Below are 12,608 nucleotides of genomic sequence, written 5' to 3'. Positions count from 1 at the left end.
CTGTGGTCCATAGCTATAATCTGTAGGGAATATGGGGCTGGGAGCTCTCCAGTCTTCCAGCAGCCTTGCTGCAGAAGAAGCAGTACAAGTCACCTTGTAGTGGGCACAAGCAGTGCCCGCTGTCTCTGTCCACCAAGGCCAAGTCAAACAGTGCACCTTGAAACCGGCTTCCACTGTTCAGTCTGTAGTGGAGGCTGGAAATGCTGCAGCATCTGCGATACCTTCTTATAGCCCAGTGCCTGTGTATAGGAGCTAATATACTTCAGGTGTTTGGTTTGTTTGGTTGTTTTTTCCCACAAAGATGTTTTAAACCCTTATACCATTTGATTTTTAGCTAATTGTTCAATATGCCTCACTCTTATAGATAATATTTTACAGAAGATATATTATCTACAGGCTGACTCTTGCAGGTGTTGCACTGCCGAGGCAAGATAGACTCGCCAGCGTAGCGTACGCTGGGGTTATATTCTGTGTGCAGCCTACTGATTCCCTGAAAAGTCTGGCAGATGTGATCCTGAAGAGAGGGGAAAATATGAGCTCAAAGTTGTCAATGTGCCTCTCAGCCTGACTACTGGAACATCCAACACATGCTTCTAAAGCTGCTAAGGTTTTACTCAATTCCTTTGCAGGTCACATTTAACATACAGAGTTTTCCTTACAGGTTACAATGCTAGTTGGAACCTAACCCGACCCTTTAAGTAGAGCTTGTTTTCTTTCTCTGGAACCTGCATCAGACTGAAGGAGAGGATTCAGTTTGTTTCTTCTTGCTTTCTGACCTCACAGGGTTGGGTTTTTTTGTGTGTGTGCCATCGCTCATTTAATGGGAGCAAAACAAAAAAGTAGGCGAGCAACAGATTTCCTTGTGGGGAGCTCTGCCTGTGCCCCAGCTTGGATGTGTCCCCCTGCCATCTGCCTCCACCCACTCCTTCCTCTCATCTCTCATCCTGCATTCATCTGTACTCTACCCTACAGCCAGCTACTTTAAAGGCAAAAAAATAAAATAGTCGTCTTTCTGTCTTTTTCTATGTTCCTTTCCCAGGCATGCTTGTCATTATGTTTGTAGGTAAAACAAATACAGATCACTCAGTCACTCCCTCTGCAGCTTCCCTGAAATGAACTCAATTGTTTGTTGATTGGGTTTTAGAAATGCTGCATAGTGGGTACATCTTAAAGGTTTCACTTCCACATGCTGTACTTTTTTTTTTTTTTTTTTTTTTTTTTAAATAAAGGTGTTGCAAGGTTGGATATGAGAGCATAGATAAGTTTTTGTTAACGCAATTCATTCAAACTGGAGTTTAAACACCTAAGGTTGTTTTTTTTGTTTGATATAACATTTTTCTAGTATAATCCAGGCTTTTTATATAAATAAATAGTAAAAATTAATACATAGAGTGTATGTGCTGCTCAACATACGAATTAACACTGGGGTTTTTTTCCCATGTCTTTCTAATGATATCCTCAGCATAGTTTTTTCAGCTTTGCAAGCTTTGAGTTAGGCTGCTGGGCTTTTCTTATTACACACTCACTGGTCTGTACCACCATTCCCACAGTTCCTTACCAGTATTGCTTATTGTTTCTCTTCCTGGGATTCATTGTCTGTATCTCACGTCTTTTGCTTTCATGTTTTGGCTTGCAAAGCCTGGGAATTTTTCTTGGAATAGAATTTTGCTGCTGCTAAAACATGCCTTTTACTCATTGCATTCTTTATAACTTCAGAACGCTTTATTGATAGGTAAGCTGTTTTTCTGTTCTTGTAAGAAGTAATTGGTTGGTTTCCGAATGAACAGTTTTATTGTTTCTCTGTTTTAGGGAGTGAAATGCCAACGGAACCTGAAATGGCAATGCATGCTTCAAAACCACATAAAGTTTTTTCAGTATCCTATGTTCTTGTTTGGTGCATTCTAATTTTTCAGACTTTTGCATGAACTGACTCAGGCTACCTAGAGTCTTCCATCTCTTCTAGAAATGCTCTTTCTTTTTCATATTAAAACAAAATAATTGGGGGGGGGGGGGGGGGGGGGCGAGAGGGCGGGGTTGAAGAAAGATAAAGGTAAGACTGAAAAATTGTCTGTCCTGATAGAGCAGGTTGCTGCAGTGCACGAGAATATTAAACCATTGAGGACTTTAGAAGAGAACTTGCTGTTAAAATGTGCATTTGGATGTTAATTGTATAAGGTAATTGAAACTTATTTACAGTCAGTTCAGTAGCATTGTGCTCTGCTCAAATTACAGGTGAGTGTTCTTACAGACCAGGTAGAAGCTCAAGGAGAGAAAATCCGGGACTTAGAAATCTGTCTTGAGGGGCATCAGTTGAAACTGAATGCTACAGAAGAAATGCTTCAACAGGTAAAAATCTGGATTGGAAAGCTTCTTGCATAATCTTCTCCAACATAGGGGTGAACATATATGGTCAGCTTGTCTGCATCTGCATGTGTGAGTGTCTTTGGCAACAAGGTAAAATGGGATGAAAATGCCTTTTTTATTGTTCTCTTGCTGCTTTGCACTTTTTTTTTTTTTTTCAATAAATGTTTCTTTGTTTTCCTGTTGCAGAAACGTTTTACTGGCTGGTTGTGTAATACTGTACGTGGCAACATGTAAAATGAAACTATTGTGTCTTATAGTGCTGTGCTGATGAACTAAATTTGGACATGGTTGAGTAACTGGTTAAACAGGTTAAATGTATCTAATATATGTAGGAATTATAGAATTAAGAAGTTTTATTTAAATATCTTCTGTTTTCATAGCTGAACAGGTAGTAAGTTGAAATGAATTACTATATCAAGTTTGATTCTGTAACCATTTTTTTGCTTAATTTAGGAGCTTTCCCCTTATTTTTGAAAGAAAATTGGTATATAAAGACATTTTTCTTTATTTCAATCAACAGTTTCAGGCTATGTGATTTAATTTTTGCTCTTTCATGTTATATGTTGAGGGGGCAGAACAAACGATAAATTAAATACCTTACATTTCGTGTGTTACTGTGGAGCTGGCAGGTCTGTTGATGCAAAGGAACTTTCCCAGTGCAATTTTCTGTTATTAGCGATGCAGATCATCCACTGGTAATACAGTACATAGATATCGAAATAGATTTGAAACTGTAAATAACCCTCAAAATCTACACCAGAAATTTGCAGGATAGATATTGTTCTTGATGAACTTACTTCTCCCCACCGAAAACACTGTGTGATAAATTTACTATTTTAGTCTGTGAAATATACTAGTCTTTCTATGAACTATTCATAGCTTTAAATTATAGTTGTGTTAATCTATATAAACTTATAAATTACAGTTGTGTTCATCTATATAAACTTATTTTACTATGATAAGAATCCATGTACGTATGTATGTAAACAGTAGCAATTTCTATAAGAAACTTGTATCCCAAACCTTTTAAAGTTATAATTCTGCAAGCTTCTCTCAGAAAAACTTGGTCTCACACAACTGTTGCAGCCCAAAGTGCTTCCAGCTGGGAAAGGTTTTATTCTCGTATTAACTGAGGGGACATTTTTAAAAATGCAAGTAGCGAGTGCATTTAGTTTTTTAGTGAGATCTGAAGTGAAATTCAAAGAACAGTAACTATTATGAAAATCCGTTTTCAAACTTCAGGAAGGCATTCACAATAGAGTGTAGAAGTTTCCTGTTTCAATTTAAAACTAGATAGTTGTTCTGTGACTTCTGCTAAAACTGTTTATTGTCTCTCTGACTTAAAATTTTCTGCTCTGATAGTTTTCTGAGGAAACTCTGAATTTAAAGCCTAATTTAACAGACCACTGCGGCATCTGGAAATAGAATATAATAATGCATGTACATTGCTATTTCAGTGAAAACGTTTGAATCTACCCGTCTGGCATTAGGCACATGCACAAATTGCTTACAAAGCTGATCCTAAAGTGATAAGCTACAAAAGTCTGTACTAAAGCTAAAGAAGTCAGAGAATCTCCAAATATGTTTAACATAAACCTTAAATCTAAATTTTGAGATCACTTTGAGTGGCTGTAATTGTTGCCAAATGGAAGTAATTTCAAATTTATTTTTTCTTGTACACATATTAAATAGTTAGCCATAAGCTCAAATTTGTTGATTGTTTTGTATCATAGTTTTGAGATCTTGCATTTGAACATAATTTACAGAAATACTGATGGGCTTGCTTGTTGATTGCTAAATTTCTAAGTGACTGATCTCTCATGCTTACAGCATATATGATAGCTCAAGTTAGGGTGTTTTGTTTTTCAAGAGAGAGAATTATCTAGGCCACAACTTGGTAAAGATTTGTTTCATTTTAATCCTATGAGTTTGTCCTTTTGAATTTCGCACAGACACATACACAAACACATACACTTAGTATTTTAACTTTAGCATGAGTGACGTACTTTCAATAGATGAACCAAAATTTAAAAATAAATTCATGTGGAACTGAGATATTTAAAATTTATTTTCTTACTGGAACGAGAAAAAACAATGTTAACGTTTTAGTTTTGGAACAGTGAGAAGACCCAATTCAGTGAAATACTAGAGGATGATGAGGGAATGGTAGTTGTGGTGTCTTTCTCACATGGATTACATCCCTCAGTAGACAGTGGGATATGGGAAACCCAAGTTAGATCTCTCAAAATCTCAACAGTCAGAGAAATTATACATTTATTATGGCTCAGCAAAGGGCCCTATTTGTCTATAATTTATTTTGAAGACTCTCTTCTCAGTTCATCTTGAACGAGTTGAGATTTGGAGAGAAGAGAATGACCTTATAATGTGATGATTAGGATGTTCATATAAGGTATGTAGCCAATAGGCCTTCTTGCAGTTAATTTGTTGAAAGGAAAGTGAGTGTTTGGCCTCAGGGGCTTCAATAGACTGATGGATCAATCAGGTTTGGGGGAGAGTTGGGTTCAGATCTTCTCAGCCAACAGTTGCCAGTGTCCTGTACAAGTGCTCATGATGCTTAGCAGAGAGATGAAAGATACTAGTGTTGTCATTGAGTTTTTCCAGTCAAAACTATTTAGTGGGTCTTTGAAGACAGTATTTATTTATTTTTACAGTAAACTAACTTATTTCTAATAAGAAAGAATCATCTAGCTCAATGTACCTATATAAATATTCTTGCTTTTCAGAAAGACTTCTATTATCTTCCTGAGGTGCATGTAAATCCAATTTTATTTCCTGGTTCTGCTTGCTTATTTAGAATATGTTGAACTCCACTGATTTTTACCTTTGTGAACTTAAGTCGACTGCTTCTTCGAAATAGGAAATGGAATGATAAAGATAATTGCCCTAGCTTGAAAAATCTTTAATGTGTGTTAGTAGAACTAAGCTAACTGCAGTACGGATATGTATGTTATTTACTTACCTGGGAAACCATATACCCAGGATAAGCCCTGTCTTTTTAATTTTGGGAACTATAAGAAAAGTGACTCTTAATTAATTCTGTGCCCAAAATGCTACAATAAAAACAAAAATCATACACTTTAAGATAATTTAATGACGATATCTGGTAGTTCCACAACAGAAAGGGTATATAATGCTACCCTGCAAAATAGTTTTTGCTGAATCTATGCTAGCAGAGACTTGTCCACTTTGTCAGGGTGGGGTTACCGCCTAAAATCCTTCTGGCTTATGATTTATGCACAGTTGTTTTGAACCCTGCTACAAAGTGATCATGGAAACACTTCTGAAACAGCACTAAAATAAACTTTATATGAATTACATAAAATGGCTGTTCAACATTTGGGGTGGACATCTTGAATGTGGAATAGTAGGAACAGAAACTGCTGCTGCTTTGTGGAAAATTGTGATTCTTCATCACTCTTAAGAGGATGGTGCAATATCCCTTAGTTGAAATGTGAACTTTCAAGAAATGAGTTGAGCCAATCTAAAGGTTACTGCTACAAAAAAGAGAAGGCCTCATTCTCCTTTCATCCTTCTCCCTGTTCCTGACCATGTGCTTCTGCAACTTATTTTATACTGGCTCTCATGCTCATCAGACTTTTCCCTCGATGACTGAGAGAAAACTAACTTGGACTTTAAAAAGTAGGGGATGTTTTTCTGCTGGGTTAGTGAGTTGAAACAGCTCACAGAAAAGGTCAAGGTGTGGCATAAGGGCAATGGTGAGATGTGCATTTGACCTAGCTGTTTATGAAACTACAGCCAAAGAAAATACAGCTCAGCAGCGTTTGAGAAACAAGAGAATCCTGTGTAACAGATGCAGAGATGCCCTGGTGTGCACAGTTACAGATAAAGCATGTATGTTTTCATGAGATGTGATGCTTACAGTGTCAAACTCAACATTTTGCTTTTGTGAGGATACCTGTTCCACTACAGACTCTAATCAAGATAAAGCATTTTTCACCTTGAAGGTGTTTGCATTTTCTTTCCTTAAAACAAAGTAGGTCTTTCAAAAGCTCATGTAAGTCAATGGCAAAACTTTAAAGCAGTCCTTCGGTATGATTCCAGTTTGGGTGAAAAAACACATTTCCCTGGTCATCCTTCATAGTAAATGTTAAGAGAAAATTTTCTGGAGCATGACTGGGAGCAAGACACCAGTTTGGTCTCACTGAATTGCCTCCCAGTCTTGCCGTTGAATGTGTAAAAGATAGAGAAATGCCAGCCTGTGTGAATAGTTACCTGCCTTGCCCCTTAGCACATTGTAATGAATATGTCTTGAAATAAAAAAAAACCCAGACCTCCTAGAATTATTCTATGAAAACAATTTATGCTGTGACAGTACCTTTCCAGTATGTCAGCTGCTTTAAAATGTAAAATTACGGCCAATTTTAGAGAACAATGATGTGTATGTGTCTTGATCTAAGTTAGTTTGTGGCATTTCTAAGTACTTTCTTCCAGTCAATTTTAAGAAAGAAATTTTTTTTTGAGAGAAGAGGGGGTCCTGAACATCTGCTAATTTAGCCTTGGGGAACCTCCTATCAACTTGCTCTCAACTTTTCTTTCATTTTCACTGTGTACAAATGTCGAGTAGAACTGGAAAGCAAAAGTAATTTTTGCTCTACAAAGTAGCCTAAATTGTCCCATAAAAGAAGATACCAGCCATGCATAGTGTAAACACATTGGTGCTATGGAATCTATGCTGTCGATCTTGACAACTGTCTTAAGTCAGTTTGAAAAGTGAATTTTCTGCACATACAGATTTCACCTCCACAGTTCTTTTAAGTGCATTTGTTATGGTAATTATCACGAGTAAGAATAGTTAGTTACCTCTTTGCTATTCCAGTGCTGCATTTGATTTATTTAACAGATACTAGTTCCCATTGAAGCTCTCTGGCATAAAGTGTTACAGCGTACAGTTTGCTTTGCCAATCAAAATGCTGGTCTGTGTGGCAGTATCTTTCCTGTACCTGACTTGTACCAAATCCTAGATGTGGTTTGACTGTGTGTTTCCACCTTCCAAATTATTTCTGACACGTAATTGCAAGAAGCAGTGCAGGGGACTCTTGTCAGATGGTTGCATTGTGTAAACGTGATTGTGCCTTCTGTCAAGTAAATTTTCTTGCAAAGTACAAAGGACTTGGCTTTAGGATTCTTTCTGTCTTAAAAATACACATAGAAACAGAAATGCTTGAATGTAAACAGGAGTGAATTTCTGTTTCTCATGTCAGTTTATGGCCAACTTCTGCCTGGGTGCAAGGAGCAAAGGAAAGTGTGCCAGACAGTGCCCTTTGTGAGGCACAATGGAGAATCTTTTAAAAACTAGTGGATTAAAAGAATGCAGGGAGGAGCTGTATGAGAGTAGGAACTTGAATCCAACGTAGTTTAGTATGTACCTGTTCTGGGTTTGTAGTTGTCTTATACTCAGGGGAGCCAGAATCCTATCTTGGTTGCAGGGTATAAATCTGGCGTGTATCTGTTTGCTTCTCAGGAACTTTGCTGGCCGGCAAGAGTCATTCCTTCAACTTTCAATTGCCTGAGTTATCTGATCTTAGATGAGTTTCAGCACTTGTTTATAGCATGCAGTAACTTCTTGCCAGCAGCTAGCTTAGTGTCTCAGATTTTGAAGTGTGCTCTGTGCTGCTCTGTTTGTGAGGCGTAAGGTTTTCAGAGTGTGCTCTCAAATTGTGCAGCTTTTCTATACAGGTGAGCATTACACTGCTTTGTTATTTTACAGTTAATGTAGGCACGAATCTGCTCATCAGGCATATGCAAAGGGCTGTTCAAATTGGCAGTGCAATGGGAAGTTCTGTCCTTTCCGTTGCTTAACTATATAATGGGCAGATGAATTGGAGGGCTGTAATTCACTCTCTGCTACTGACTGACTTGCACCATTTCATGGTGATTACACATGTACATTACTCTCAGCTGTGCTTTCAGTTAAGCAAATATCTTATTTCTACCACAGCTGACACACAGCACTTGAAAAGTGCAGTCGTCATTAGTGGTGGTTCTTGCTGAATTTTGCTTACCAGGTAGGTAGCTTGGTCTGTCTCTCTGTCTCTCTCAACTATTTTAATAAGGGTGAAAAGTATGAAATTTTTTTAGTGTTGTATTTTGTACACTGCACAAGTGCAAAATGGGATCTTTGGGGTTGCCCCCCCCCACTTGACTAAAATCTTACTTAAGGTTTCTCAATCAGTGTATGGCATGATTGTTTCTTCTCTTTTGTGGAGTGCTAAATATCCTGGAATTTTCTGTGCTTGCAGCTGGCAGCCTTTGAAAGTGTAGTGTCCTCTTTCTGAGCTATTTTCTGTCATGTTAAATTTTATAAGCTGCTTTATAAGAATTATGTATTTCCAAGACAACAAAATGTGAAAGTGGGATATACAGCATGTGCTTCAGTTTCATTGGGAATATTGAAAAACATGATTAAATATTTTAAAAGTATATGGTGTGAATTTTAAAAATACAGTTGTGTTTGGAAATAGTTTGCTGTTCGTTCATCTGTCTGGTACATGCATATTGTAGCTTCTGCATGACTCATCTTTGTAATTATTCTACTCTAAAATAGCTTTTTTCCTTAATTTTTAAAGTTAAAAGTTGAGTTGCAAAAAAAGAACTGTAAGAAGTTAAATTATAGTACATTTTAAAACTAAAAACAAGTATCTGGTTTATAAATAAGATTCTCTAGGATATATTCTATTTCTGGTTTATATTTCAGCTCTTTAAGATCCTCTTAAAGCTGATACAGCCCAAATCACCATTTTGCCTGTCTTATATTATCTTTTTTGCTTTAAAACCAATAACATAAATTTGTATTTTCTTTTCTTACAATTGCATATTTATTCTGGCTGAATTGAAGTTGCATCATACCACTGAAATACACTATAATTTCTCTGTAACAAAATGGGTCACATTGTTAATGAGTTGTTCACTGTGAGCATCTGCTTGAAGATGAAAATAATTGCTTCCAGATGTTACCATTTCAAGAGGGGACATTTACTTTAAACGGCACTTTCTTTCAAAGCAAAAGTTAGGCTCTCTAGATGCAAGAGAGATTGTCAGCTGTTTTAAATCAGTGTAGCTCCATTGAAAACAAACTAGGGATAGTTAGCTATTTTGTCTATTTTAAGGCAAGAGTTTTATGCCAGTTTACACTAGCTGAGGATCTCATTCTCCAGCTTCAGAGCAAACTGTAGAATTTTGTTGGAGTTGATTAAAAAAAACCAATCAGCTGCCTTCATGCTCACTTGTACCAGGTAGTGCCTTAGTGTTCGCATGGAGCTACTGAATTCAGAATGAAAGGAGTGAGGTATTACTCTCCATTGCATAACTAAGTGTAATTTGGGAGCCTATAGAAAAAACAAGGAGTAATGCCAGATGGTGCACTCAAAGGATAGATCTTTTGTTGAAAATCTCTAGAGGGACACCATGTCTCCTTGCCTTATTAAGAAATCTTCCTGTCATATGGAATACCATGTCAGTGTCAAAAAAAAAAAAAAAAAAAAAAAAAATTATAAACATTGTTTCAGTTCAACAGTGAATAGAGTCTGTCCATGGGGCTTAAGTCACCTCATCCTGCTAACCTTTTTAATGTTTAGTGGCCTTATTTCATATCAAAGTTCTCATTTATAGCTGTGTCTTAATCTGCAGAAGTCTGCTATGTTAACACCCTGTACAGAGCCTGTTCCAGTCTGGACTGGAATGTGCCTCTGGAACTTCTGGAAATTAGTGTTTTTCTGGAAGATAGAGAAGGTTTTTGTAATTATAGTTTGTAATAATCTATATATAGTTTGTATAATTTGTAATCACCTTTGTAGAAAGCAGCAACTGCCTGGATTTCATTAGGTGACTGCCTCTTAGAGTGTCTCAATAAAAAAAGTCAGTGCACTATCTTTTCCAGATTAGTGCTTGATTTATTTCATTCAGAGAAAAAAAACAAACCATGAAGCTACATTTCTGTTTATTTTCCCATCCATACACAAATATCATTGTCAATGTCAGCAGGAATGGGCATGGCACTGGGAATAGTGGGTGGCTTAGATAATTGGTGTTGCAATGCAGATGCAAGTTCAGTACTATTTTTAATTTGGGCAGTATTCCCCACCAGACTAAAACAATTTACATGTAGAGCAGATTTGGGTTCCAAATAAACTTTAACTGTATAATTTTTAAAATAACCTTTGTGGCTTCCTTGGCTCCAAGCTGTGGTCTGCAACATACTGTACAGTTTGTGGAAGAGGAAGAGATTGAGAAAAGGGTGATGGACAGGGCAGTTTCTGATCTCTCGGTGACATAAGCGTAGATCCAGAATAACTATGGCAATTTCAGTTAAGGCACTTCCACATAATTCAAAGCAGAATCTGCTGTGATTCCTCAGTGTGTTTCATATGATCAAAACACTAATATGAGTTATGAATTACCATAAATTTTTTTAACCATTTAGAAACCGATGTTCTTTTTGCAAAAACTCATTAGGCACTTGGAAAGTTACACATTGATTTTTCAGTAAGGCTTAAACTCCTGAATGGATGTTTTTTCTCTTTGAAAATGGAAGCTAACAGAAGCATTTTATATATATAATACAGTCTGTTAAATTTTGGAAGATTTTTTGCTTTTGCTTTCTTGAAAACAGAAAAATGCAATGAAGGTGTGAATATTGAATGTTTTCTAAACACAGTGATATCACTCTGTCCAAAGTACACCTTTCTCTGCAATCTGAAAAACAAACTCAGGGCACACAAGCACTGTTACTCACTTTAGATATTGCCTTTTAGATTCCAGTTGGGTCATACCACTTCTCATTCACTGGGGTTCCCTCCACAGTGGGTAGCTGTCACAAGTTAACAAGTGCTACATAGTCTAGTAAACTTCCGAGTGCTATTAGCATGACTGCAGAAATGTGGCTTGTCTTTGGTACTCTGTTTTGGTTAGGGTGCCCATTCTGTAATACATCCTTTATTGAACAACACATGATAAGTTCTAAAATGTTTCATGGTAACGCTAAAACATAGCTTTGTCTGATGAGTATTTTAGGAAGTAGCCAACTGTTTTGTAATGTTTTTGTAATGGCATTATATAGGTTTGTGTTTATTCAGACTTAGTACTGTTTTCTGATTTTATGACTTGCCTGGGGATTAACTCTGCCACACGTTTTCTTGAAATACGGAGGGGGACACAGTGGTTTAGTGATTAACACGGGAGAACATTTAGGTGAAAATAGCTGCAGAACTTGAGAAACACACAATTAGAACAGTTCAAAGTTTACATGCCATAAAGAGAGGTAGAAAAATTTGCTTTCATATGAATTTGCCAATCATGCCATTTTCTTTTTTTTTTTTTAAGTTACTTTTTCTGCCTGAAGTAAATGCTTACATCAAATCTATCTTGCTGCATTTTTTGCATTGTAAAGCAGTAGCAAGTGTGACTTTTGAAGAAGAGAATCATTTTCCTTTCATGTTGAAAGTGTTAAACACCAGGGTAGAGACTTCAGTATGGGTCTGCCAATAAATCACGTAGCATTCTGTCAGTGTTCAAATAAATAACTGGAGAAAATGTTCTGCTTTGCTTTCAGGAGTTGCTGAGTCGAACATCACTAGAGACTCAGAAATTAGATCTAATGGCTGAAGTTTCAGACCTGAAGATTAAGCTGGTTGGTATGGAAAAGGAACAGAGTGAATATGAAGAGAAACAGAACAAAGCTGAGGTGAGTTTCTTTCATTAGCTGGTTTTCTTTTTTTTAATATCACATGTCTGTGGTATGCTGCCATACACCTGAGCTTTTGCCCTGAAATCAGCACGCAGCAGGATTTTTCCGTGCTTACAGCACAGTCCCTATCACTGATCCTGTGAATTCAGTGAGGAATATGATTATGCATTTTTGGGATGTGGTTTCTTTTCCCCTCTCTCATTATACTTCAGAGGTTGCTGTTTGGCTTTAATCAAGGCACAAAGTCCCTTCCAGAAGCATATATTACACTTGGAGTTCACTTAACCCTTTCCTTTCCACAGAGCTGGACTGGCACGGCCATGTGAGGCCTACCAGAGCGCTTCTATTTCGCCCTCTATGTGGCAGAGAAGGCTGTCACCTCCATAGTATCGGGGGTGCTGCAAACACTTAGATGATCCCCATTGATGATTTTAATGCATCCATGGCCCTTGGGAGGGTAAGATGAGGGGCAGGACATTTTCCTCAAACGAGCCTCTCCCCTTGAGGTTACATAATAAAC

General features: G+C 37.2%; 1 protein-coding gene across 11 annotated transcripts in view; it reads left to right on the top strand.

Moving 5' to 3' along the window:
- The window catches only part of PPFIBP2 (PPFIA binding protein 2), a 111,124-nt gene that overhangs the window by 59,347 nt on the left and 39,169 nt on the right, over positions 1-12,608 (top strand). For 9 of the 11 annotated variants that reach the window (XM_030039555.2, XM_030039557.2, XM_030039554.1 and 6 more), the window contains 2 exons: positions 2,233-2,346; positions 11,954-12,085. In XM_030039555.2, the coding sequence (XP_029895415.1) occupies positions 2,233-2,346; positions 11,954-12,085 (246 nt within the window). Of the gene's footprint in view, positions 1-2,232; positions 2,347-7,902; positions 8,083-8,346; positions 8,412-11,953; positions 12,086-12,608 lie in introns of those variants that run through there. The other 2 variants (XM_030039564.2, XM_030039565.2) reach the window with 2 other exon arrangements.

This window comes from Aquila chrysaetos, chromosome 16 (assembly GCF_900496995.4).
Source record: "Aquila chrysaetos chrysaetos chromosome 16, bAquChr1.4, whole genome shotgun sequence".
Classification (NCBI taxonomy): Eukaryota; Metazoa; Chordata; class Aves; order Accipitriformes; family Accipitridae; genus Aquila; species Aquila chrysaetos.
The sequence above is the reverse complement of the archived record's forward strand: the minus strand, read 5'-3'. Positions and strand labels throughout refer to the sequence as shown.